At 37.6% G+C, this 27,897-nt stretch overlaps 2 protein-coding genes, 1 long non-coding RNA gene and 2 other non-coding genes across 5 annotated transcripts; 4 read left to right on the top strand and 1 right to left on the bottom strand.

Moving 5' to 3' along the window:
* Positions 1 to 8,793: 8,793 nt before the first annotated feature.
* LOC109181056 (zinc finger BED domain-containing protein DAYSLEEPER-like) lies at positions 8,794 to 10,536 on the top strand. The gene is made up of 2 exons (XM_019330813.1): positions 8,794 to 9,112; positions 10,313 to 10,536. Exons 1-2 carry the CDS (start codon positions 8,810 to 8,812, stop codon positions 10,478 to 10,480), a joined length of 471 nt encoding a protein of 156 aa, XP_019186358.1. The 5' UTR covers positions 8,794 to 8,809; the 3' UTR covers positions 10,481 to 10,536.
* Positions 10,537 to 12,901: 2,365 nt separating this feature from the next.
* Positions 12,902 to 14,895, top strand: LOC109181057. Its single transcript, XR_002054158.1, has 2 exons — positions 12,902 to 13,322; positions 14,686 to 14,895. It is a non-coding gene; the product is annotated as an uncharacterized LOC109181057 (long non-coding RNA).
* Positions 14,896 to 22,993: 8,098 nt separating this feature from the next.
* On the top strand, positions 22,994 to 23,065 carry TRNAD-GUC. Its single transcript has one exon. It is a non-coding gene; the product is annotated as a tRNA-Asp (tRNA).
* A 52-nt stretch (positions 23,066 to 23,117) lies between these two features.
* On the bottom strand, positions 23,118 to 23,202 carry TRNAY-GUA. Its single transcript is given in 2 exon segments — positions 23,118 to 23,153; positions 23,166 to 23,202. It is a non-coding gene; the product is annotated as a tRNA-Tyr (tRNA).
* A 1,517-nt stretch (positions 23,203 to 24,719) lies between these two features.
* LOC109181338 lies at positions 24,720 to 27,661 on the top strand. Its single transcript, XM_019331089.1, has 2 exons — positions 24,720 to 25,025; positions 26,966 to 27,661. The coding sequence occupies exons 1-2, from the start codon at positions 24,959 to 24,961 to the stop codon at positions 27,553 to 27,555; spliced, it is 657 nt and encodes a 218-aa protein (XP_019186634.1). The 5' UTR covers positions 24,720 to 24,958; the 3' UTR covers positions 27,556 to 27,661.
* Positions 27,662 to 27,897: the final 236 nt, after the last annotated feature.

A 27,897-nucleotide genomic window follows, 5' to 3' on the forward strand; every position in this document is an offset into this window, starting at 1 on the left:
ATTGCTCTCCAAATGTAAGTTATGTCCATCGAGAATGAAATTTCAATACATTTATTACACTTGTTTTGAATGTTTTACGGTGTTTGTTAGTGTTTTGAAACCATTGTAGATCAATTGCAAAGGCAATGGAAATTCTAGGACAAGTTTGGAGTCAAAACAGAGTTGGAGTGCTAAAACAGAACATTTGATGCGTCGAGAATCAGGCTCGACGCGTCGAACTAGTCTAGTAGCCGAGCCGTTGAATATCAGAAAACTCGACGCATCGGGAAATCCCAGTAGGTGTTTCGAGTTTCCAGCCGAAGACTTGACGCGTCGAGATGCCCAACCGAGGAGTTCTGAAATACGACGTCAAACTCTACTCGTCGAGATGTCGAGTGGGCTGGGCGAGAAATTTGGAATGTTTTGCGTGGAAGTTTCCTATTTCGGCCCTGATGGAATGTTGGCTAATGGTGTGAGCAGAAGGAAAACGTAAAGAGCATTCTGGATGAGAAGAAAAGAAGTTTAAGGGAAAGAATCAATTCATCTTGTTATAAGCAGAAATGGAAAGCTTAAGTATGAATACATGGATGGCGCCAAAGGCAGTTGTAACCAACTTCTAAGAAGAAAATACTTTTCTCTCCTCAGCTAAGCTTCGCTTTCTTGATCTAATACCCCCCGTAAGCTGGAGCGTATAGATTTTGTATGCCCAGCTTAGAAATATACTGGCAGAATTGTTGGGTGGCAAGTGGCTTGGTGAAGCCATCAACTACTTGATTTGAAGTTGAAACAGGCAGTAGCTTAATCAAACCTTTTTGGAGTTTTTCTCTCACAATATGACAGTCTATATCGATGTGCTTGGTACGCTCGTGGAACACGTGATTCTCAGCAATGGCTATGGCGGAATTGCTATCACAAAACAGCGTAGCTGGCTTATTCATCTCAACATGCAGGTATCTTAGAATATACCCAAGCCATTGTATTTCGCAGGTGGTGGCGGCTAATGCTCTATACTCAGCCTGTGATGATGACCTTGAAACTGTGCTCTGCTTCTTTGATTTCCATGAGATAAGAGCATTGCCACAATAGCCAGTAATGGATTTCCGACTCTCACAACAGGCTACCCAATCCGAATCTGAGAACACTCTTAGATGAAGCTCTGGGGAACAGCAGTCCTTGTCCTAGTGATTGTTTGATGTATCTCAGTATGCGATGTGCAGCTAGCATATGCTTGTCAGTGGGGCAATCCACAAACTGACTTAATTGTTGGATAGAGTAAGCTATATCTGGTGTTGTGGCTGTGATATATAGCATTCTTCCTACTAATCTTCTGTAGCTACTGGGTCAGCCAAGGGTGTGCCATCATCATGCGAAAGCTTCAGACCTTGAGCCATAGGGGAATTTGCAGGCTTACATTCAAGGAATCCTGCCTCATCTAGGATGTCTAAGGCAAATTTTTGTTGGCATAAGTTTAGACCACTATCCACTTTGCGTGTTAAAATTCCCAGAAAATAGCTTATTGGCCCCAGGTCTTTAATCTTGAATGCGTCATCTAGGAATCCTTTAACAGAGTTGATCGCATGAATACTGAGGCTAGCAGCGATTATGTCATCGACATAAACCAATAATGCAATGAAGCTATCAGCTACACCTCTAGTAAACAGAGAAGGTCCGGATTTAGACTGTTGAAAACCGATTTGTATTAGAGCCGAACTCAACTTCTCATTCCACTGACGACTAGCTTGTTTAAGGCCGTATAAAGATCTTAGCAATTTACAAACTTGATTTGGCTTCTCACTTTGGAACCCAGGAGGTAGAACCATGTAAACCTTTTCATTCAAGTCACCATGGAGGAAGGCGTTGTTGACATCCATTTGATAGATGTTGCAATCGTTGGACACAGCTACAACCAATAGTGTTCGAATTGTGGTCAATCTAGCTACCGGAGAGAATGTTTCAAGATAGTCCACACCAAATTGTTGTGTATAGCCTTTCACCACGAGTCTCGCCTTGTGACGTTCTACTGTGCCATCAGATTTCATCTTGACTTTAAAAATCCAGTTACACCCTATTGGTGTTTTGCCTGGGGGGAGATCAGTTAACTTCCAGGTTTGATTTTCTTGGAGAGCCTTGATTGATGGAACTGCAAAGGAAAACATCTTGTGCGCAGGAGTGAAAGTGGCATAAGATATTACCTTTGATAAAGAATGTGGGGAAGTTCTATGGCTTATAGCATTGTCACAGTAGTAATCAAGGAGTTTTGTTGGCGCATTTCGTTGTCTACTTGACCTCCTGGCGTTAACATTGTTTAGATCTGCTCTGGACACTTCACCATGGGTTGTGTGGGGTGAAGACTGGTTGCTGTTGCTACTGGCTTCATCATGATGGTGAATGGTTGATTCAAGAGACTCACCCGTCGGATTTTCAAACACAAGTGGACTTCTTCTCATGTTGTAAGAAGATCCCTCGCTGCAATTATCATTTGTACCATGCATGCGTTCATTGTGCTCATGGTTGAAGTCAGAAAGGCTGAACTCCTCATGACTGGAGATATTTGGTAAGGACGGGTTGAGCATCTGTGAGTTGTCATGAAAAACCTTATTAGCCATAGGAAAGCAGCTTTCATAAAAAATCACATCTCTTGATATAAATGTGGATTTGTCCTGCAAATCATATAACAAATAACCCTTGGTATTTGCTGGTTTTCCAATAAAGACACAACGTCTGCTACGAGGTGCCATTTTGTGACGGGATGTAAGAAGGGTGGTTGCATAGCTTAAACAACCAAACACCCTCATGTTGTCAAGGTTTGGTGCCTTCTTATGTAATCTCTGGTAAGGGCTCATCCACTCAGTAGCCGGAGATGGAAGCCTATTGATGATATATGTAGCATACAGAACGCATAATCCCCAGAATTCAAGGGGAAGGTTGGCTTAGAAACGAAGTGCTCTAGCCACACTCAAGCTGTGTTGATGCTTTTGTTCAACCACCGCGTTTTGCTGGGGTGTGTTAACACACGATGTCTGATGAATTATGCCATTTTCATCAAAGAACTCTGTCATTTTGAACTCCAACTCGTTATCACTACGTATTGTCTTTATCTTTACACCATGCTGAGTCTGAACTTGCCTATGGAAACTCTTTATTACTACTCTTGCTTCAGATTTATTTTTCATAAGATGGATCCAGGTGTATCTCGAATGATCGTCCACGATAGTGAGAAAATACCTCTCACCCCCCAGAGATTTAACCAAAAACGGGCCCCTGATGTCAATGTGAATCAAATCGAAGCATTCATTCGTTGTAGTAACACTCAGAGGAAATGGTGACCTCTTCTGCTTAGCGAAATGACATACATCACACGGCATACACTTGGAATGTGAGGCAGTTATATTCTTTATGAAGTGCATTTTATTAATGGGAAAATGCCCTAATCGTTTGTGCTAAATCCCAACACTGTTACAAACAAGATTTAATCTGTGGTGGTTGAAGCAGCATATACAGGCCCTTATTTTCTCTAGCAAAATCAGTTATCTTCCCTAGCTTCCGAATCAGACACTGGCCAGAATCAAACATCAACGAATGAGATGAATCATGAAGTAATTTACTAACTGACACAATATTAAATTTGAAAAACTCTGGAATATGTAAAGCATTCTGCAACCATATATCATCTGCCAATCTGATATTTCCTTTGTGTTTTACAGTGATTCCTTCTCCATTTGGCAAGTTCACGATTGTTCCTTCAACATCATAATAATCATCAAAGAAGTCACGAGAGCACACTATATGATCAGTGGCTCCCGAGTCCAAGATCCATGTAGATGAAGACAAATTAACAGAGTTTATATGAGAATGTGAGCTATACTTGCCTTCATTATGTGAGTCCGGTTTGTCAAACTTGGAATTAAAGACACACCTGCAGTGACAGGACCCTGGTTATGATTTTGCCCCGTTTGAGTTTGTAGCAGGGATAAGAGTTTCTGCAACTGTTCAGATGTGATCATAGCCTCAGAGCTTGTAGCAGCCGCCATGGCAGGTTGTTTCCCCTTCGACTTGTAGCCCGGTATCCACCCCGGTGGATAACCGTGCTTCTTGTAGCATTTTTCGACAGTGTGTCCAACCATGTCGCAGTAGGTGCATTTGGCATTCCTGTTTCCACCATTTGAGTTCAAGTTTTTCTTGTCGTTGTAATAGTTAACCATGGCAACAGTCTCTTCTATAGAGTTATGACTGTTCTGCACAACATTTGCGTGGTTGAACTCCAGATTCATGTTGTTGATGTTGAGCTGCCTTTCGAATTTTTCTGCCATAACATACACTTTGTGCATCTCAGGTAGAGGATCTAGGACAAGGACGTTTGATTTGAGTGAGTTGTAGTCCTCGTTTAGACCTTGAAGGAAGCGAATTATCTGATCAATTTCGCGATCCTTTCTCACCTCATCCATTAGATCGCATGAACAACGAAGAGTGCATTTGCAGATCGGAAGAGGACGCATCTCGTTCATCTCCTCCCACAACGACCTGCACTTAGTGTAATAATCATTTACTGAGAGATATACTGCAATTAAGTGAGCACATTATACTTCCACCGTTTTCCGCTAGGCGAGATTCGCGTCCTGGTCAAAGACAAACTCGTCGATACTGAAACGAAATGGACTATAGAAATACAGGATCCATGCGACGATGTATGTAATATCGGGCTCGAGCTCATGCTTCACACCAGTGCCCGGCGTTAAATTACCAATCGTAGAGACATTAACTCATTTCTTGTACAAATTAGTTTAATGAAAATGCGGATGGTTTTTATGATAACAATTTTTTTCGACCAACCATTAGTTGTATAAGTTTCAACTATTTTTTAATCGGCACGGACACAGGCGAATTTGATTTTCCACGGGAAAAAAAAAACACTAAATAACGCCAAAGGAAAAGGCGTTATAGTCTCAATGTACTATACCGCCTTTTCCTTTGGTGTCATAAAATTTTTGTCCTTTTTTTTTTTTTTGGGTTTTAAGCTTCTTATATATTCCCACACTCATTTATTTATAACACTTCATCTATTTGTAAGTCGCGTTCAGAAGATAGAAATTTTGCTCCAAATTTCTTACAAATCTTCAAACTTTCTTACCAGTTTACACATTTTTCTTCCATCATGGATATATTTGTAGAATTTTCGAAGGTCTTTTGCGTCAACCGACAACGTTATAATATGAAACGTTATTTCGCACATACAATAAACGGAAGGAAATTATTGTATGCAATTGTAGAGCATACATCACAAGATCAATATATTTGTTTTGCACCTCCATCATGGGTAAAATATATGAAAATGTTAGGACTAAATGTGTCGGATCCAATTGCATTTCAAAATTTTCAAGATGCGGAGTGTTATACATACGACATCCTACAACACGTCCTGCAAACACTTCTCCTTCCATCACGTAAGTCATTTGATATTTTTGCATTTTATATTTAAGTATTATTTTTAATGTCTATTTATAACTATGTTTTTCTTTGTTGTAGCTTGCAATGATAAAAAATATTTGCCGGATATTACTAGATCTACTATTGTATGGTTTTTTATTCCAATTAGATCACGTGTGACAATGGTAATTTTATCAACTTTTACTTCGATATTTTGTTCTTTCATATTTTAATATGATTAGTTTTTTACCTTCACTAATTTTGTTTTTTAGAGAATTCCAAAATGCATGTATCGACATCTAATGCTGCACTTCACAACAACTGCGATTTTGAAACATGGTTCGTCGTTCGCAATGAAAGTTTCTGTTGAAAACATACAATTTACTACATGAATTTCTGAATTCATTAGTGCGAATTCGTTAAGAACTGCATGCATCGTGCTTTTTAGACATACGGGTTTCTTCACTTTTGAAAGATTTTGCTATAACTTCGATGGCATGTTGAAGATGTACCCTTATTTTCACCCTAATGCGAACCACATTTCTTCTCGCCCACATCAACCAGGTAACTTTACAGTTTAATGCATCACCAAAATTTGTGTTACATATTTCCACAACAATTAATTACTCTTTTTTAAACATTAGACCAAATACGTGTGAAGGCAAAGTCTGCTCTGCCCCCAGCATATTCAATTGATGTACAACGATGTCGTTCTTTGTATACTGATTTCTCCATACCCGAAGCGGTGAGAAACAATATACCGTCATAATATGCTAATTCAACTTCCATCCTCTAACCATTATTTACTTATTCATTTTTTTTTCTTACGCTTCTATAGAAAGCTAGATTGTTTGCACTCCTCAGAGATTCCGACGAGTTTGCTGATGCTACGCTGAAAATAGTAGTTGGATCTCGAAAGCTAGAGCTCTACTTTTACAGAACTTTAACTTTTTTCACAGAACAATGAGAGGAAATAACAACGCATTTTAATATAAATACAACGCATGATGATGTTGTTTTATTCCGTACGGAGGACAACATTGTACTACTCATGATTATTGGTCAATGTCATGTTGAAAATATTTATCCTTGGTCGGTTAAATATTTCATTCATGAAAATGTGTGTGGTGAACTTAACTTTTTAAATATATGATAATAATGTATACAACTTTTGTATTTTATCTTATTATAATTCTGTTTCTCCAGCCGTCAAAATGGGCTTAGCCCGCCGGGCTTTCCCGCCCCGCCCGCCAATAGGGCGGGGTGGGCTCGTCGTTTTGAAGCCCGTTTTAAAAAGGGCTTTTTTGCCCGCCCCGCCAGCCCGCCTTTTAAAAAAAAAAAAAAAACATAATCCTAAATTCCTAAATCCTAATAGGCTAAATCTAAATTCCTTATTTCAATTTTCAAGTCAAAGACTCAAAGGCGTTAGGCTTCAAAGCCCTAGCTTATTTATCGGCTTACCGCAATTCCCCAATCGCTTCGCAAGTCCGCACAGGCGCACAGCCAGTCAGCCCTTGTCCGCCGCGAGTCCGCGACCACCGTCCACCGCGATCAACCGGCGACCACCGTCCACCGCGCGCATAGTCCGGCGGCCTCCGCTCCACGCTCCAGCAATTCACGCACAGTCGCACAGTCAGGTAGTTTATTTCCTTTTTTTTTTCTTTTTCTTTTTCTTTCATTTAATTTATTTGATTTTTATAGTATACAAACTAGTAAACAACAATTGTACTATGTTAATCTATTATCTATTATTCTATTATGAATTTATGATTTATGCTGTACATATGAATAATATGAATATATGATTATATGATAAATTGATAATATATATGACCGTCTTATCATAATTACTATTTGCATTTTTCTAATGCAAAAAAGGAAAGCCAAAAGCTATGCAGCAAGTGAGTTCCAATGACTTTAAACAGCAACCTAAATGTCAATATGCTTGGCGTTAATGTTTATTAAGACTCATAAGTCATATCACTATATGAGCAGCAAATCATTGTATACCCACTGATTTTTTTTTTTTTTTATTTTTAAAAACAGTGTACTTTTCAGTTTGTTTGTGATGGATTCAGTGTCTTTGAACCAAACTAATGTGAACCAAACTGCTCATACCATTGCCGATGATGATGTTGATGGAATGCCAGGAATGGATAGTTCTACAAAGAAAGGTAAGTCTAAACAATTTACCTCTGATGTGTGGACTTATTTTACAAAGCTTCCAATTGGTGAAGATGGTATTTCAAGGGCAAAATGCAATGGTTGTTCAAAAGAATTTAAAGCTGGGGGGAAAATAAGTGGGACTTCTTCATTAAAGAGACACAAAGAAACATGTAGGATGTTAAAGTTTCATGATGTTGGGCAAATGTTTGTTAATTATGAAGGCAAACTTGAATCTAGGAAAGTAGATCCAAATGTTGCTAGGGAGTTGTTAGCTTCTGCAGTCATCAAACATGATTTACCATTTGCATTTGTTGAATATGATGGTATTAGAAAATGGCAGAAGTATTTGAATCCCGATGTGCCTTGTATCTCTAGAAACACACTTGTGTCTGACATTACTAAGATCTATTTTCAAGAAAAAGAGAAGCTTAAACAAGTGTTGGCAAATATCAAAAATAGAATTTGTTTAACTTCTGATGTATGGACTGCATGCACTAGTGAGGGATATATTTGCTTAACTGGGCACTTTGTTGATCTGAATTGGAAATTGAATAGCAAGATACTTTGTTTTGCTAAGATGCCCCCACCACACACAAGATGTGAATTATCTGCAAAAATATTTCAATTTTTGAAGGATTGGGGAATTGAAAGAAAGGTGTTCTCTTTGACATTAGATAATGCATCTAGTAATGATAGTATGCAAAACATTCTGAAGGAGCAATTAGCTTTGCATGATAGTTTGTTGTGTGATGGGGAGTTTTTTCACATTCGTTGTTCAGCCCATATATTAAATCTCATTGTACAAGAGGGGTTGAAAGTGGTTAATTCAGCTTTGCATAAAATTAGAGAGTCTGTCAAATATGTGAAAGGTTCTGAGGGTAGGATGAAGAAGTTTGAAGAATGTATAAGTGCAGTTGGTAACATTGATACTAGTATTGGTTTGAGATTGGATGTGGTTACTAGGTGGAACTCCACATATTTAATGTTGGAAAGTGCTATTAAGTACAAAAGGGCATTTGCTTCTCTTCAATTGAATGATAGACAGTATAAATTTTGCCCTTCAAATGAAGAATGGAAAAGAGGTGAGAAAATATGTGAGTTTCTTGAGCCATTTTATGAGGTGACAAATTTGATTTCCGGTTCTTCCTATCCTACATCAAATCTATATTTTATGCAAGTTTGGAAGATTGAAAGTATATTGAAAGAAAACTTGGATAACGAAGATGCCTTGATAAGTGGAATGTGTAAAAAGATGTTTGACAAATTTGATAAATATTGGAGTGAATATAGCCTAGTGCTTGCATTTGGAGCTATTTTTGATCCAAGGATAAAGCTTGTAACATTGGAGCATTTATATGGGGAGGTTCAGAGTGATCCAGCTAAACTTAAAGAAATGATTTCACTTTTGAAGACAAAGTTGAACAAGCTTTTTAGTGGTTATGCGGATATTATTGCTCCACCTCTTTCCCAACCACGAGTTTCTCAAGTCACATCTATGCAAAGTGAAAGTTTAGGTAAAAGTCAAAGAAAAAGAGCATTTGAAGTAAGTATTTTAAGTTCTAAGTTTCTAACACTTCAATTTATATATATATTTTCTGTATTTGCATTTGTGATTGTGATAACATGTTTAATGTTTTAAAATTTAACTAGTAATTGTCCCGTGCGATGCACGGACTATTATTTATTTTACAAATTTACCAATTAAATTTTTGACATCCACTAAATTAGCAAAGAAAGTAATGGTTGTAGAAACAGAAAAACTTGATTCCTTCAGCTCAGAATTAGTTTTATTAAAAATGTAAGTATAACTATACAATATATAGTATTTAATATTTTTAAAAGTTTAATTATGTTGATTTTAAAATTTATTGTTACTTGTATTACTATTTGAATTTGAATTTGAAATAACTAATTTAATTATATAGCTAACGTATTTAAATAAAATTTGTAAATAAATTAATAGACAATATTTGTTGAAAATCTACACCAAAATCTTATTCATTTGAATAAGATTATTTAGGTAAGGACTATGTTTATTTTATATCTAATTTTTTCTTTTTATATATGTGGAGTCAAATTAATTGCAATTGAAGTTTTAATGGATATATACACAAATTATATTAATTATATTAAATATAAAATTTTACCAATAAATTTGAACACAATAACATTCATATTCCTAATCTCATTTGTATGCACACTTGGGCGTGAATATTTTTTTCCCTACTTCATTTTGCTTTGATATATATAGAGATAGAGATATAGTTATAATAAAATATAATTTATAATTTATAAATTTTATAAATACACATAATAACTTCAAAAAAATATATGTATAAATATATCTACCCACACAATTAATGCATTCATACTTGTTATTCTTATTTGTATCAAAATGCATTCACACTTTGGAGAAAAAATTTTGTGGCCATCATTTTGTGTGTATATATATATATATATATATATATATATATATATATATAGATATTGAATCCAATGAGACCCCTATTAAAATGAAATGGTGAGACGACATCTTGACCGTTTATTTGTAGTTTTTAATGGTGTAGATCTGTTTTATTTGTGCACACGTTTTGCTGAAATTAATATGTAATTAGGGGTGTTTTGGTATTTTTCTCATTGCTATTATTACTTGCCATTTAATTCGTCTGCTCATTTTGGTTATTATTTTGGAAGACTCAAATCTCTTGTTATTATTTCTTTTCTTTCTTGCGTGTCTTTTCAGTTTATTTCCTATCAGAACACCTCTCAGCGACGTGAGCATTCTCTCTCCATGACTCTTCAATTCCTGTCCGTTCTGATTCTCCTCTCGGCGAAGCTAGGGTTTCCTACTTTCCGGTTTGCCGGTCTCGTCGTCGTCGGTGTGGTGGTTTCCGCGTCGGCTGGTGGTTAATATGGCTGGTTCTTCTTGAAGGGGTTCTAATCGGCGAAAGGGAGGTGATTCGAATTCTTCTCGAGGTAAATCCTTGTTCTCGTCGGTTTTGTGTGTTTAGGTTTTTTTTTTTTTTTTTTTTTTTTTTTTTTTTTTTTTTTTGTATGTTTATTATTAAGGCTGCGTTTCCGGGGATGGGTTAGTGTTTCCGGTGTGGGGGTTTTTTTGCATGGAGTTTTTGTGGGTTGTTGATGGGAGGGGGTTGTGGCGGTGTTTCGGCCGGAATCTTTTTTTTTTTTTTAATCGCATTTGTTATTTTCGGCGGGGGTGTCCGGCGTGAGGGTTGAGGTGTGTCTTTTCCCGGTCGGGGGGCCGGGGTTGGAATGGGGGCATTAGGCGGTTGGTTTTGGGTGTTGCAGTGGTGGGGTAGGGGGTTGGGCTGTAGAGTGGGTAGGGTTTTGCGTTAAGGTTTTTTTTTTTTTTTTTTTTTTTTTTTTTTTTTTTGGTGTTTTGTACTGGTATTTTTTTTTTCTGGTCATGGGGGGTTTTGGTGTTTTGGTTTTTTTTTTTTTTTTTTTTTTTTAAAATGTACTCTGCCATGTTTAGGGAGGACGAGAGGCCAGTCCATGTGAGTTATCATGTGGGAAATGCGGTTGGCAAGAGATTGATTATGGTGATGCCTTCACCTGGGGATAGATTGTGAAGAACATTGATGGTCAGCCTTCCAGAACACCAGATTTCTATCCTTTCTCAAGATCAAGCTATTGTTGAACTGAATCCAATAATGCTCATCAGTGGGAAAAGATAAGCTAACATACAACTTCATTCGTTTTGCGATTTGTTGTTTGCTTATGGTATTTATATGTTTTACAGGTTTGATTGTATTTTCATAAGAATACAGACTTCAGTTTGTGCGTTGTTCTTGAACGAGTGATTTTGGCGTGACGTTAGTAGTATAATGTATCTGTTTTTGTGTTTGGTTATGAGGTTTTTTTACTTAGCGTGTGCATTTTACTGGTTTTATGGTCTGTGCGTAGCAGCCCATCAGTTTGTGTATTGTACTGTACCGAGTGTTTTTGGTATGTCGATGGTATAATAATGTTTATGTTTTTGAGTTTTATTAGGGATCTTTGTTACTTAGAGTGAGCATGAGTTTTAATCGTATTTCCAGATTCATTTTATCTCAAGGATCCAATGTTTATCTTTTTTTAACTCGCGAAATGCAAAAATATTTATTTGGGGGATGTGTTGTCTCTGGTTTGTGCGTTGTTGACGGTTGACGTGTGCATCTCACTGTGGGATGATGTTTGTGCATGCTATTCTGGTCTGTGCGTGTTCAAAGTAATAGGACCTAGTAGTCTATGCACATCATGCACACGCCGACGTCAACAAACGCACATACCGAAACGAACAAAAACTACATTCAATATCGCACCATCCAAATAATAGTCATACCGTCTAATTCAATCAAATTGAACATACAATTTCATTCCACGCATACCCCTTATAATAATAAGTTTGAATACAAGATGGATGTCGCACCAAACCCAAACCCCCCTAGTGCATGTCATGTGCACGCCGACGTTAAGAAACGCACATACCAAAATGAACAAATACTACGTTCCATAACACACCATCCAAATAATACCCATACCGTCTAATTCATTCTAATTGAACAAACAAGTGTAGTCCACGCACACCCATTACAATTATAATTACAGCTTCACAATGAATGTCAAACCACGTAAAAACCCCCGTATTTCACATCATGCACACGCCGAATTATAAAATGCACATACCACCCGTCCACCAATTACCAACATGTTTGTGCATTCAACTTTTTACTGAAAAACAAAAACAAAAAATCCCTAGTTTTACATGGCAGTGTATGGTAGCCCAACCTATATATATATAGGATCCCTAGTTTTACATGGCAGTGTATGGTAGCCCAACCTATTTACAATTTATATTATGATCCAACCCAAAACATATTCATAACCCAAAATTTATATTAGCCCAACATATGTCTAAACCCAATTTAAAGACATTAAAACCCAACCCGTATATCTGACCCTAACCCTAAGTATAAAATGAGCTAAACGTTTGGCATTTTCATTTTGCAATCCACGTTACAGCTCAGCTCTTCGTCTCTTCTTCTTCCGTTGATAATTAGGGTTCTCATCGTCATTCCATCGATACACGTCATCAGGCCAAGCTAAGCTCTCCTTCTCTCGTTTGTTTCTTCTTCTGTAGCTTTGGGTTTTCATCTCTATCGTATTTCCTCCTACACTTTATCAGATTATATCCACATTTTCTCATTCAATAGTCGGCTATACTGCAGATCTGTGGCCGAATAAATATGAATCGACCAAAATCGGAAAACCCTTGCACAAAATCGCTCCCTGCGAGAAAAGTCGCCAGCGTAAAAACTTGAAGATAAGATTCCAAAAATAAAATTCTTTTGTTTTTAAGTTCCTTATTATAACTTTGATATAACTCTTTAATTTATTGTCCATATTTTAAACTTTTCATTGTTAGCTTGTCATTTACCTTGAGCGGAACTATACGAACTTGAATTTATTTGGACCGTGCATCAACATTTAGCAGAATCTTTGTGTTCCTATTTTCTAAAATACATGCCTTATTTAGGGATTTTTTGATATCTTTTCAAAATCAAGTACTTGACTGGGCATCAACATTTTGCCTCATTTAGGAATGTTTTGATATTTTTCCAGATTACTAAACAAACACCACCAAAATAATACAATGGGAAAACATTAGGTGCTCTCGCAGTCATGTTCTTCCACCAAGGAAGGGAAGCATGTGCAATGAAAAATGAACCCACTTGTCTTCTCTTTATGATGTATGCCAAATACATATAAGCTTCTTAATTTTTTTTTTCTTTTTCTGCATGTCTCTTTTCAATCAGAAATTCTGATTTATGGCCTTTGTCCTAAGAGGAAATTTTGGGGTCTTCAATGATCTGGAGGAAGTTCACAGTAAATTTTTTATGGATTAGAGCCACTTTAAAATGATATAAAAGAGAATAATGATAATTACTTCTTGGTTCTTTTCTTTGTGCTTCAATGTAGATGTGTGGGTCTCACCATGGAACATGTATTTATAGGCACAACTTCTCACAAAAATTCAGTTTCAAAAATGAATCATTATTTTTAGATGCCTGTTTTCGAAAACTAAATATTACATTGGCAAATTAAATAAACCATTTTGCTATAGTGATCTCCATTTTTATACATTTTTCCAGATTCATAAATCAATTTTTTATTTCATATACAAAATTACATTTTTAAAAAAAATTAATTCAAACATATGTTAAGGAGAAATATAGGACTTTTTGGATTAATCTAAAGACATACTTAATTCTGTTTTTTTTTCCCAAAAAATAAATCTTTAAGTTTTCTTGTTTATTTACATAATCCTTCTTTCTAATAATATTTTTCCAGTTTGTTACAGACATAAAAAGAACAAAAGCAAAAAGAAAAAAAAAAAAAACCCAGATCTAAAGACCTAGGAAAGTCCAAAAATGAAATTGAACTTATTCAGTTTACCTACATTCAACGCATCTGTATTATGTTGCAATTATCATGAGTATTATGTTTATGTAGGTTGCTATATCTTAAAATTTTTCTTAAAACCAAGGGTTGCAGAAAATTAATATGTTATATATCTACCTTTTTTTGAAAAAAAAAAAAACTTTTATATAGTATATTTCTATTATTATTGGGTTCTGTATTTTTATATTTTACTTGCCTATATGCTTTAATCGGGGATCTAAGAATTCCACTTCTCAAATTTTCATGCTTTAATTGTCCCAAAAGTAATTCTAAGCTCCAAAGCTTCAATTATAAGCACGATGTTATATTATTACTTTTACATACATGTGTTCTTACTCTTGAACTGCATTTCTGGTATTTTTTAGCTATATGTTTCCATAAGGATTTGAATGTTGTCCAATCAGCTTCTCTCATACTATTTCCTTTTCTTATATTCTGATATATAGCATAATTTTCAATAAAATGCAATCAACATATAAGATGCATGAATATGATGAACATAAAATTTAGGAACTAAGAGACAACAGTGGAAAATAACTATTTAAGATATGAGCACATTACCATGCATTGAGAATGTAAGAATAGGCATGTACTTACTTGGGTTTGAGTTATATTGCTATCATGATCATACTTTGCTATTACTAATTTCAGGTGTCAATGGCAATAAGAACACTTGGAAATTAATGCATTGGGCCAGTGGAATTGCTTTGTATGCCATTGAAATCCTTAAAAAGGGAAATATTAGCTTTTCTGGGCATCTGTATTCATTCTAAGCTTTGCCTCCCCAAGTCTCCCTTTTTTCTGCAAAAGAAATGAGGAACAAAAAATCAGTCCTTCAAATGGAGAACGTGAATACTCCTATATCTGAGTTTCAGTGTTTCACCATAGAACCTCTATTTATAGGCTGTTTCTTTGCCCCACGAAGAGGAAATCTTTTTAAAAATAAAATTTTAAAATTAGGGTCCGTTTGGAAAGCAGGAAAATGACTTCTGGAAAATGTTTTCTGGAAAATGAGTCATTTTCCGGAAAACATTTTCCTTTCCGGTGTTTGGCTACATAACAGAAAATTGTCTTTGTGTGTTTGGTTCATTTTCTAGAAAATGATTAAGAAAATGACAAAATAAAAAAAAAATAAAAATCACAAACATCACTGGAATATCAAAAGAATATAAAAAACATACAATTAGCTAGAATGCAAGTGCAAATTCAAATAATGAAAGCTCAGAAATTTCAGGCTCAAACAAACGAAAAAAAAAAAAAACAAACAAAATTAAATTTATAAGATAAACAGTGAGTGAAAAAGAAAAGAAAGCATATTATCTGTACTCAAACAAACAGACCAGTGGCCTCGTCTCCCTCTCCGGAGACGGTGGTTGACATCAGATTCAGCGGTGAAACAATAGTCCTTGAACCTCCGTCTCCCTCTTTCTTTTTTCTCGATCAGTAGCGATGGTGGTGGCCGGACGCAGTGGTTGAGCAGAGCAGCGGCGGACCTGAGTTTCTTCCTTGGTCTTCTTCAGCAACGACGGGCAGATCGACGGCAGCAGTGGCGGATCTGGGTTTCTTCTTCCGAGGAACGACGGCAGATTGATGGCGGTGACGGGATGAACCTCCAATGGAGAGATTGACGGCGGCGGCGGGATGAACCTCCAACAATGGCGATGGTCTCCGGTGGTGCAGCTTCGCTTTTGACCTTTGGTGTTAACGGAGGTTGAGCTTCATATGATGGAGAACCAACGAATGGAAAATGACTTCCCCCCAAAAAAAGGGGAAGTCATTTTCCGGAAAATAGGAGTGATTTTCCATTGACCACAAGTTATTTTCCATTGACTTCCATTTTCCTTGCCTAGCCAAACACCTAAAACCCGGAAAATGATTTCCAGAAATCATTTTCCGGGTTTCCAAACACACCCTTAAGTTGTCAGGAAATTGTTTCTTATACGCAAAAGCTGATTGGACATCTATTTATGGGCTGTTTCTTTGCACCAGCAAACTTAGGTGCATAGGGAATAGGAATGAAATTTTTAAAATGAAGTTGTCAGGAAAAGGTTTCGTTTACGCAAAATTTGATTGGACAACATTTAAATAAAATATTCTGATCAACAACTAATGTAGAATGACGTCATTAGGGCTTACACATGCAAAAAAAAATTACTAAACGCAAAAATTACGCTGTTGTGGACCCGTAAATCGGCAATAGGCCACTCATGCAAACGCTGTCGTTCCCTCTAGGCGGGAAAACAGATATATTTTTTTTTGCCAAAAATGTTTGGCTTTATTATAATAGAGGATTTCTTAAGTTCTAACTAATGTAGGCAATTAAAAAGTATGATAGTCAAACTGTTAAGACTGTTGGGAAGTCAGAATTGGAAATTTATTTATTTATTTATTTTTTTTGAACCCAAACAATAGATGCATTAATTCAAATCCGAAAGAAGGGAATTACAAATGATAGGAGGAGGGTTCGTGAACCACTCCGGGCAACCAGACAAAGAAACAGACTGCCTTGCTAACAGATGGGCCGTCTGGTTCGCAGATCGCCTAATAAAAGATAAACTACAACGAGCAAAGCAACTCATTAAGTTTTTGATGTCATCTAGAATTAAATGAAAGGAAGAAACTCCAATCTCAGAATTGAGGCTCTGAACAACTTGTAAGGAGTCGGACTCAATGATAATGTTGTCGGCATTAAAAGATTTGAGCCAGGAAAGCGATTCACGGATAGCCACTGCTTCGGCTTCTTTAGATGAAAAGATTCCTCTCCAATGAGCTCCTCTTGCAGCCACGAACTGTCCGTGATCATCCCTTAAAACACAGCCAAAACCCATACAACCACTATCGGCGTTAATAGCTGCATCAACATTTAGCTTCATAAAACCTTGCATAGGCTTAGTCCACCTATCCTTTGGCACAACACCTCTCTGATTATGAGGGCCTTCTGTGGTTGCTGCTAACCATGCAGAATAGTAGGACTGTGATCTGTTTATCAGACTGCTAGCCGGCTCAATGGGGAGATTGTTCCATATGATGTTGTTCCTTAGACTCCAAAGATTCCAACAGACCATAGCTAAGGTACAGAAATTATCCTCAGATAAGATATCTAGTGCATTGCTCACCCACAACTGGAAGCTATCTACAGCAAGATGAAGAGATGGAAACTTGAGATGACTCCAGCAAGACTTGGCGTAGCTACACTCGGCAAAAAGATGGAGAATGGTTTCGCTGCCATTGCTACACAGGTTGCAATTTGCTCCGCAGTTGATATGCCTCTGCATCAATCTGTCTTTGGTGGGAAGACACGAACTACATGCCTGCCATAAGAAAGTCTTGACTTTAGGGGGGATTTTACACTTCCATAGTCTGCTCCAGTGCTTGATATCCTCCTCCCTCAGCTCACCACCAATTGCTTTGTAACAGCTCTTGACCGAGAACTTGCCATTGTCTTCGGGTCCCCAGATGACTTTATCTTGTACTGGTTGGTTGGATAGAGGTATCTTCATAATTAAATCTGCGTCTCTGGTATTGAAGATTTCCCGAATGGAGTTCTCGTCCCAGCCACAAGTAACGGGATCAATGAGGTCTTCCACCTTGGAATTTTCCATGAAAGGGAAGGGAAACGACATAATTTTTGGATTATTGATATCCGGAAGCCAATTGTCTCTCCAAATACGAGTCTGAGCTCCGTTGCCTATCCTCCATCTTGAATGTTTTCGTATGATGTCTTGAGTAGCCATCAAGCTACTCCAAATGAAAGACGGGTTGGCACCTACATTAGCTTCAAGAAAAGAAGAGTTAGGATAATATCTCGCTTTGTAAATTTTTGAGACCAAGGAGCTGGGATCCATGATTAGTTTCCAAGCTTGTTTGCTAAGAAGAGCAAGGTTAAAATCATGTAGATTCCGGAATCCGAGCCCTCCCCATTTCTTTGGAGTACAAAGGGACTTCCAATTCTTCCAATTGATGGCTGTACTGTTGTTGCCACCACCTTTCCACCAATAGGAGTTCATAGTATTCTCCACTGCTTGTATCAAACCTTTGGGCAGAAAGAAAACCCCCATGGCATAAGATGGGAGAGCTTGAAGAACAGATTTCAAGAGGATCTCTCTCCCTGCTTTGGAGATGAATCTGTGGTTCCAACCATGAATACGGCTCACAATGCGTTGCTTGATGAATTTCAGAATTTCAGTCCTATTTCTACCTATGATCATAGGGAGACCAAGGTAGTTACCATTATTCCCACTGCAATGAATGCCCAAAATAGAGCTTAGCTGGTCTCGCACAGAATCTGGTGTGTTCTTACTGAAAGCCAAGGATGATTTGGTCAGATTAATACTTTGACTAGAAGCCCTCTCATAATCAAGAAGAAGTTGTTTCATATTAGATGCTTCCTCCACAGATGCCTTGAAAAAAATAAAACTATCATCGGCAAAAAATAAGTGACTGATGGAAGGTGCATTTCTGGCCACTGTGAACCCATGAAGACTGCCCCTTCTCTCATAATCCCTGATCATAGCACTAAAGCCCTCAGCCACCAAAATAAACAAATAAGGAGAGATAGGGTCTCCTTGCCTTAAGCCTCTATGTGGTATAATGGGTCCAATTTCCTGCCCTTTATTCAACACAAAATAGCTCACAGAGGAGACGCATTCCATGATTAAATTGATCCATCGTGCATCAAAGCCCATTTTAAACATGATATTACGCAGAAGGGGCCATTCTAACCTGTCATAAGCCTTACTAACATCCAATTTGAGGGCATCTAATCCATTTTTCCCCTGGGTTTTACGTTTCATATAATGTTGCATTTCAAAAGCAATCATTATATTGTCGGTAATTAACCTGCCTGGGACAAAACACCTTGGTTCTCAGAAACTAGATCATTCAATAACCCTTTTAGTCTGTTTGCCAAGGCCTTAGCAAGGATTTTGCAAGCAACTGAGCATAAGGCAATTGGCCTAAGGTCGGCCATGGTTTCTGGGGTGGATTTTTTGGGGATTAAAACAATCTGGGTTATGTTTATGTCCTTTGGAAGCTTACCCGACCTCAGAAAATCATTGCAAAAATCAACAAGACTATCACATAAAATATCCCAATAAGATTGAAAAAACCCCGGATTAAAACCGTCATAACCCGGGCTCTTGTCCGGATGCATGCCAAACACTGCTTTTTTGATTTCAGATATAGTAAAACTTCTCAGCAACATATTATTTTGAGAGCTGGTAATACTAGAATTAATACAATTCAAAACGGGATCACTATTGCCAGCATCAGAGGAAAAGATTTTTGTAAAATAATCCCTTACCAGAGAATCCAGACCAGAGCCTTGAGGAACCCAGTTGCCGTGTTGATCGCGAAGTTTGAGAATCTCATTATTCCTCCTTCTCTGATTGACTGCATTATGGAAAAATCTCGTGTTGTTGTCACCTCCCTTGAACCAGTAAAGCTTTGCCCTCTGCTTCTAAAATTGGTTTTGTCTTTCCAGAATGCTTAGAAATTGGGACTGGGCTGTAGCAAATTCTTGGATGCTCCGGGCATCCGTTCTTGGTCTAAGAAAATCCAGGCGCCTCTTAATATTGTCGATTTGGGGTTGCATGTTCATATTTTGGTCCTTGCCCCATTTCCAAATCTCGTGGCTGCATATCTCAAATCTTGAACACAGCTGAAGACCCTGAGAGTTAGACCAACATTGATGAACAATCTCACGGCACCGATCCTCTTTGAGCCAATAGTTTTCAAATTTAAAACTTCTACGCTTCCTTGTTCTAACTGCTGTGACAGGCCAAATCGCGAGAGGAATATGGTCACTATTAGGTGCCTCGAAGGACTCAGCTTTAGCACCTTCAAATTTGTCAATCCAAGCATTATTAACAAGGATTCGGTCGAGCTTTTCCCTAATCCAGCGATTAGAGCCTCTGCCTTTTTCCCAAGTGTATTGGTAACCTTTGAAAGGATAATCTCGAAGACCACTGAATACTATTGCCTCTTTGAAACCTTGCATAAGCCATTGCAGTTGACATGCACCACCAATTTTCTCTTCAGGAGTCAGAATATCATTGAAATCACCCATTAGCATCCAGGGAAGAGAAGATACCATAGAGAGCTGTTTGAGGAGGTTCCAAGAGATCTTCCTTCTATGTCTTTTTGGATTCCCGTAGAATCCAGTGAAACGCCAGGTGGAGGGAGAAGAACATGTCTTAATTTTGGCGTCAATAAAATTGAAGGAACTGTCCATAATATCAACATCCAAAGCTTTATTCCAAAACAATGCTAGGCTTCCACTTAGGCCATCACTATCCACTGTGACCACATTATCAAAATTCAATTTTTTCCTTATGCCTTCTAACTGAACTGAACCAAGTTTCGTTTCCATTAAAAACAAGAGAACCGGCTTTTTAGAGTGGACCATGTCCACCAGAACTTGAACTGTCGTGAGGTTGCCAAGCCCCCGACAGTTCCAAGATATGAAACTCATTGAGTTAGGCTGGCCTGCTCCGCAGGTCCCGCCTCTAACAGGTTTTTTGAGAGATCCGGGTTAACAACAAGAGTGAGCATATTCATATCATGAGCTGGGTCAGAGATTTCCGGCCCTTTTCTCTTCTTCCTTTGATCAGGCTCGGTGGATAGAGCAGCATGATATTGATACCCCACGAGTGGGCCTGTCGTATTGGGCTGGAAGTTTTGTTCGAGGCCCATAAGAGTACTAGATTGGGAGGGGTTAATAACCTTGTTGAAAGCCAGATGTGCCTGCCCAACGAATAGCTGTTGACTTTGTGTACTAGCTCCAACTGTAGAGGACGCGGCATTGAATGCATTATTCTTTTCATGACTGGGCTCTGTCATCTGCGTCTGCATGTTATCAGTCTGAACATTAACCGGAGGGTAAGGACCATGGCCATATTCCTTTTGCCCACTGGGTACCTCGTACCTAGAGTTTCCCGCCTGGTGGTGATCAGGGTTGGAGGAAGCCGTCGACTTGCTTACCGGCTTGGTGCTCCGTTCCGGCCGTTGAGAAAGAAGCCATCTGTTGGCTTGTGAGTTTTGTCTTCTGCTGACAGCTCTGAGTTCGGGGCCATAAGCTCTGGTTGTCACATCTCCATTAGAGTCAAATTCTTTAATGCAGAAACTCTCACTGTGCCCAATCAAACCGCAGAAGAAACAAAAGGTTGGGAGTCTCTCATACTTACACTCCAGAGTTAGAACTTCCCCCACTCCATTCTTTATTTTGATTCTTTGGCGAAGAGGCTTCGAGACATCAATGCGGACTCTTAGTCTTATGAACTCAATCCAGGTACCATCGTAGTTAGCGAGATCCGCCTTTACGTACTCCCCCAGTTGAGAAGCTATGAACTCTGCCATCTTGAGGTTCACCAACCTTTTAGGTATTTTATGAATTTGTATCCAAAACTCGGCTCTAGAGAGATCAACATCAAAGGGAGAGTCGTTCTCCTGGATTTGACGCAGAACGAGGAGGTGTTGATCAAATGACCAGGGCCCTACATCGAGCACTCTGCGAATATCCTTTTCGTGGAAAAACTGGAACATAAAAAGATTTGATGCTATCTCCTTTGCCATCATTCCTTTAACTGGCCGCCAAACTGTTGCAATTGGAAATTTATTTGGAGGAGCCCAAACTTGAATATGCATACTACGATGATTTGAATATCTTGGATTATTGGAAAGAACGTATGCATAGATATCCTGCACTTGCATTGATGGCACGAGATGTTTTGGCTATCCCAATTACTACTGTTGCATCGGAGTCGGCATTCTCTATTGGTGCTCGTGTGCTCACCAAGTATAGGAGTTGTATTTTGCCTGAAAAAGTGCAAGCACTTATTTGCACAAGAAATTGGTTGCATGGCTATGCTATTGGTAATGGTAAGTTATTATATTTGTCTATAAAATAATGAAAATATGAAATATTTGATTATATTTTAAGTAGTTTTATTTTATTATTTTGGTGTATTGTAATTTAATATTTAACTCTCTATTATGTTGAATTTTTAAGTAGATACTGAAGGCAGTTCAAGTTCAACATCAAATTTGTCCTTTGAAGATTCAAATATTGTTAATCTTGTTGATGACAATGATGAAAATGAAGATGAAGATGTAGAAGATATGAATGTTTGAATGATGTAATTGACTTATGATTTATGAATTTATGAACTTATGTAGTTTTTTTTTTTGAATGCTATGAACTTATGTAGTTAAGTATTTATGTTTTGTAATTTTTAACTCTCTATGACTCTATGAGACTATGACTCTATTATGTATTTATGTTGAATTTTTATGTTTTGGGCTATTGGTGATTTGGTGTCTATGAACTAATTTATGTTGTTTTAACTAGTTTACTAGATGTTAGGAATTAGGGAGTAGGGACACATCACAATCACACATTCACACATGCTGTAAAAAATATATATATATATAGGCGGGCTTGGCGGGGGCTCGCGGGGCGGGCTGCCCCTCCATGGGCCCGTATTCTTGGCGGGCTTTTTAGTCCGCCCCGTCAAAAGGCGGGCTTTGACCCGCCCCGTCCCGCCAGCCCGCATTGACAGCTCTATCTGTTTCATTTTTATTCTTTTCTATCCTACATTATAATTACTAATCATTACTTTAATAATTGATTTTATATTTAATTGCACTGATCATTACTAATAATTAGTTAATAATTGCATTAAGGATTAGTTAATTATTATTATTATTCTAATCAGTATTATTGGTGTATATGCGTACGTATTCTCTATTTTTTCCCAGTATTTACTTATATCGCCACTAAATTTACCGCATAGCATAATGTCGCTAAAGAGAAAGACTCTTTGAGCTGCAAAAGAATATACACGTCCTTTAGCCACATTTTTATGAACTATATCGTCTTAAATAAACTTGGTATTTGATGTAAGATTTGAACAGAAATATTTATAAGGTATGTATTTGGTTTTCAAGGGTTAAAGCAAAAGTCGTTGTAGTATAGTGGTGAGTATTCCCGCCTGTCACACGGGTGACCCGGGTTCGATCCCCGGCAACGGCGAGTTTTGTTTTGTTGTTTTAAGTATGAACAAAAATATATACCAAAAGAAGATTCCGACCTGCCGGATTCGAACCAGCGACCTAAGGATTAACAGCACTCACTACAGTCCTCCGCTCTACCAACTGAGCTAAGGTCGGGTTTATAGTTTGCCAACGAACTGGTTATTATTTATCTCCAATCAATGGCTTCAAGGTGCCAACATAAGGAAAATTAAAACTTTACTCTTAAAATTGGTGTCTTGAATACTTAGGGTGTGTTTGGTTTAAACATGCGAATTGAAATGAGAATGAATAAAGGTTTTAAAAATAATGTTGCTAAAGATAAAAGACGATTTTCTTTGTTTGTATCTCAATTTTCAATTTCTCTATTTCGAATCTCATGCAAAAGATCTTTTTTGACGAGTCAGTGATTCTAACAATTGCACTCTTGTGTATGCACTTTTGGGTGAGTCGATTTTGGACAAACTCAACCCATGTTAGATTATATTAGTTTATCTGCCTATGTGCAGATATCAAAGTTGTACAAAACTAAGTAATTCTATCAGTCAAACCTAGAGGTTTGTACTTTGTATAGAACTATAGATAAGGGTGAGCATATTTGAGATTTAACTCAAAATTTAATTGGGTTCGACCCGAATTGCGAAAGTTCGGATCATGTTCAATAAAATGGGGTTAAATTTGAAAGGAATAAGGGTTAAATAAGTCATCAAACTGCACATAATAATGCAATTAGGCTACTGAACCTAAAAAGGTCACAATTACATCCCTAAACTAATCAATTTCATGCAAATTAGTCTAATTTGTAAGTTTTTCGGATTTTTAACAGGTCACCCTAATTTAAAATAATTTTTAAAAATTATTATTTAAAATAATAATAATAAAAGAGATTTTCTCCGCCAGAGACAAAGAAACTCTTCCGGAGACGAAGGGACTCTTCGTCTCCGGCTAGAGATCAAGAAGGTTTCTTCGTCTCTGGCGAAGACGATCTGTTTTTTTTTTTTTTTTTTTTTTTTTTTTTTTTTTTTTTAAATTTAAATAATAATTTTTAAAAAATATTTTAATTTAAATAATAATCAGTTATGGTCTCGGGTAAAGGATGTTTATTTCGAAATCGTCCGAAGATCCAAACGTAATATCCAAACTATAAATTGTCAATGTCAACTTCTAATAAATTGAAAACTAATTGTCTATTAAAGGACATAACATAACAAGTACGTGGCTATTAAAAGTTTTCTGCCTAAAAAATTTCAAATTTAGTCAATCCGAACCTGATTTAAAACAAGTCCGAACTATCCAAACCCGATGCACTATCTCTATATTTCGATTCAGTTTTCAAGCTTGAAAAATCTAAACCCAATTTTTTCTTTTTTTTTTTTTGTTGGCTAATTATGATAGGATCGAACCCGAACCTAACATGTGCCCACCCCTATGCACTATCTCTATATTTCGATTCAGTTTTCAAGCTTGAAAAATCTAAACCCAATTTTTTCTTTTTTTTTTTGTTGGCTAATTATGATAGGATCGAACCCGAACCTAACATGTGCCCACCCCTATGTACCGGACCACCAATGGACAATGGAGGATTTATGAAGTATTTATGAACAAGGAAAGGTTTTGTTATTATTGAAAAGCATAGGGGTTGAAAAGAAAATATTTGAGGAACTACTTAACAACCCAATCTTTCTACGGTCTCCCTCGTTTATTGCTAAATCCTTTGAACTCTCTGGTTGAACGTTGTTGTAACTGAAACAACTACAGATTGTTTCCTTCTGTGTATTTGTTTTGTAAGAAATAAAACGATGATTTTTTTAATTGATTGTTATTCAATCAAATCGATTGCCCTTCACATTTCAATCACAAGCCTTTCAAGATTCGTAGTGAGTAGAAGCTAAGAATGACGAAGAAGAAAAGGGTTCATTTCCTACTCGCCCTTGTGGCCATCTACGGTCTCAGCACCGCCGGTAAACACCTTTGGTTCCATCTTCTCAAATTCTGATTTATACGTATTATTTGATTGGAGAAAAAAAAACAAAAAAACAAAAAAAACTCGAGCTTTTTCTTATTTTCTGTGTGAGAAAATTTCAATTTTGGTCATATGACTATAGGGGCTTTGTTAATTTCAGCACCTGACTTTCAAAAGTGTCAATTTAGTACCTTGAGTATGCAATTTTTATCAATTTTGGTCACTCCGGTTAAATTGTCGGCCAAATTTCGCCGGAAAAACTTAATCCTTCATTTAGTCTATAATTTGAGGGGCAAAATCGCCTTTTGAAGTTTGGTAAAATTGTCTTTTTTCAGGCGAAATTTGGCCGATATTTTGGCTGAAGTGACTAAAATTGACAAAAATTACATACTCAAGGTACTAAATTAACACTTTTAGAAGTCAGGTGCTAAAATTAACAAAGCCCCTATAGTCATATGACTAAAATTGAAATTTTCTCTTTTCTGTGTGATATTGTATTTGTCTGGATAAATGTGACCGAGTAGTTTGTTGGATTTCTTGGCTTTTGATGTCGGAGTACACCGTTGGAGCTTTGGTTTCGGATTATTTTTGTTGATTTGTTTGGATTTTTTGAGGGGAAAAATCCAATCTTTTGCAATTTCATTGATTATAGAAGGTTTAAGCTGTGGATAAAGTTAGAGGACTAGGAATTTGGGGTAAGTTGTGCGTTTGCAGTTGAAATGTTGTAATGATTTTACTTAGATTGGTGATCCAAGGTCACGAGTTCGAATTGTAGCCCCCTTGGTTTGAGCCGGTCAGTTATGGGCAACCTAATCTGGTTTAGTCTTTTACCGGCTAGGATCAAAAGGCGGGGTTTACCCCGTTCACACCCTCGGATAGTGGCTGCGGTTTCCTTCGTTACCCAAAAAAGAATACGTCCTGACACTGTGTCCACTGCCCAAACATAATGAATATACACTCAATCGATCTCCATCTTAGCCACAAACTGTCATAGTGGCACAACCAGGGAGGGTTGGCCTTGTAGCTATCTGGTTGGCCCTCCAAGGTTTAGCATTCCGTGGCCAACTTTCCTTAGAGCATTGAGCATATTAGGCTTCGGTTTCTTTCCAAAATCCTATAGGTACGTGTTGTAAGTGGGACTGGGGTCCTTAGCCTTATGTGCCGTGCTAGTCAGTACCTCGTTCTCTTAGTTGGCCTTCACCCTCCTGGCCACAAATCAGACATTAGTCAGTTCCTAAGTGTCATCCTTGACCTTCACCGACTGTTTAGGTATCCAAACATCCATTGTTAATTTTTCTCCATCTATTGCTGTACGGTTCTATAGCAAACTGTATCTCCCATGTATCAAAATCACGGCAACCACACATAGTATTCCTCTAAACCAGGCCCTGTTACGTTCCTCCTAATTAAGACCATGTGCTGATGTCCATACAGCATGCATAGTAATGACTTTGTTTCCAAAACTTATTGTATTATTATTTTGTTTTTCTGATCTTTTGACTTGTTAAATAATGAGTTTGTTTCCAAAACTTGTATTATTTGTTGGATCTTCTAACTTATTAAAGAAGGATTTTGTTTCTTTTCAATTTTACCTTGAAACACTTGTCTCTCCCTATCATTCTCGAGGGGATCTCTTGCTTGGATTGCGGGTACGTTACTTCTCCTTTGATTCATTCCAGACTAGGGTGTTCTTTACAAAAGTGTTGGATCCTATCGATTCACGCCATAATCACATGCAGTGAGAATAAATACTCTTTTGTTTCGTGGGAGGGGGTGTTAGGGGATGAGAAAGTAGCAGGGATAGATCGGTTTCAAAATATATTGTTTGCTGTTCCTTATAATAATACATATTTATGAGGTCTTCCCTTGATTTTCTTGCATTTATTGGCCTTGTAATTGTTCCTTTCATCTCTTTTGTACCTTATGCCGTTATAACAGCTGAGAAATGTCGAGAGATGGTTGGCAAAGAGGCTGCATCCAAAAGCGGGCAGTTTGGTATCATGGACTGTTTAGATGGTGGCACTGGAACCGTGGCATGCATGGTGAAGGAGGGCGTAAAGAGTTACATTTATAGCATCAAAACCACTCACGCCGAGATAGCAAGCCATCTCGCAAAGGAAGGTGCACTGGCCGAGGCTGTATCTCAAGGGATGACCGCCAAAGATGCAACTAAAGAAGCCCAGAAAGCGGCGGCAAAAGCAACCAAAGTGGCATCGCGCCAAGCCGAGCATATCCTTGGCCCCATTGTCTCTTCGGGATGGGATCTTTTCGAAACGTTTTACTTCAGGGGCTCAATAACGGAAGGGCTCGTAAGAAGCTCGGGTACATTGGTTGGCACGTATTTGGTCGGGTTTCTAGGCGAGAAGAGCTACAGAAGGGTTGGATACTTTGTTGGAAGCATGCTAGGTAGTTGGGTTGGAGGGAAGGTGGGTGTGATGATTTATGATTTGGTGAATGGAGTACAATACATTCTTCAGAAACCTCAACAACAACCTTACCAGAGGCCAGCAGGACATGATGAATTTTAAACTAACTTAGGTGGTCTTAAACTAGCAAGTATAATTTAATTCCTAATTATAATAAGTTGTAAATTTGACTTTTAATTAGTTACAATAGTAACCTGGCAATCATTATTGTGGGGAGTATGGTCCATACAAGTTGTGTGGACCATATTTTGTATACTGTGAAATAATGTATATTCGGTACAAAAATAATGTACGTTCAATACAAAAATAATGTACATTGTATTCAGGAGATGTACATTATTTTTGTACTGAGTGTACATTATATTGAATAATGTACATTCAGTACAAAAATAATGTACATTTAGTATATTAAAAATGTACTTTTTGTTATGGTCCACATAACAC

Source organism: Ipomoea nil, unplaced genomic scaffold (genome assembly GCF_001879475.1).
Source record: "Ipomoea nil cultivar Tokyo-kokei standard unplaced genomic scaffold, Asagao_1.1 scaffold1043, whole genome shotgun sequence".
Lineage (NCBI taxonomy): Eukaryota > Viridiplantae > Streptophyta > Magnoliopsida > Solanales > Convolvulaceae > Ipomoea > Ipomoea nil.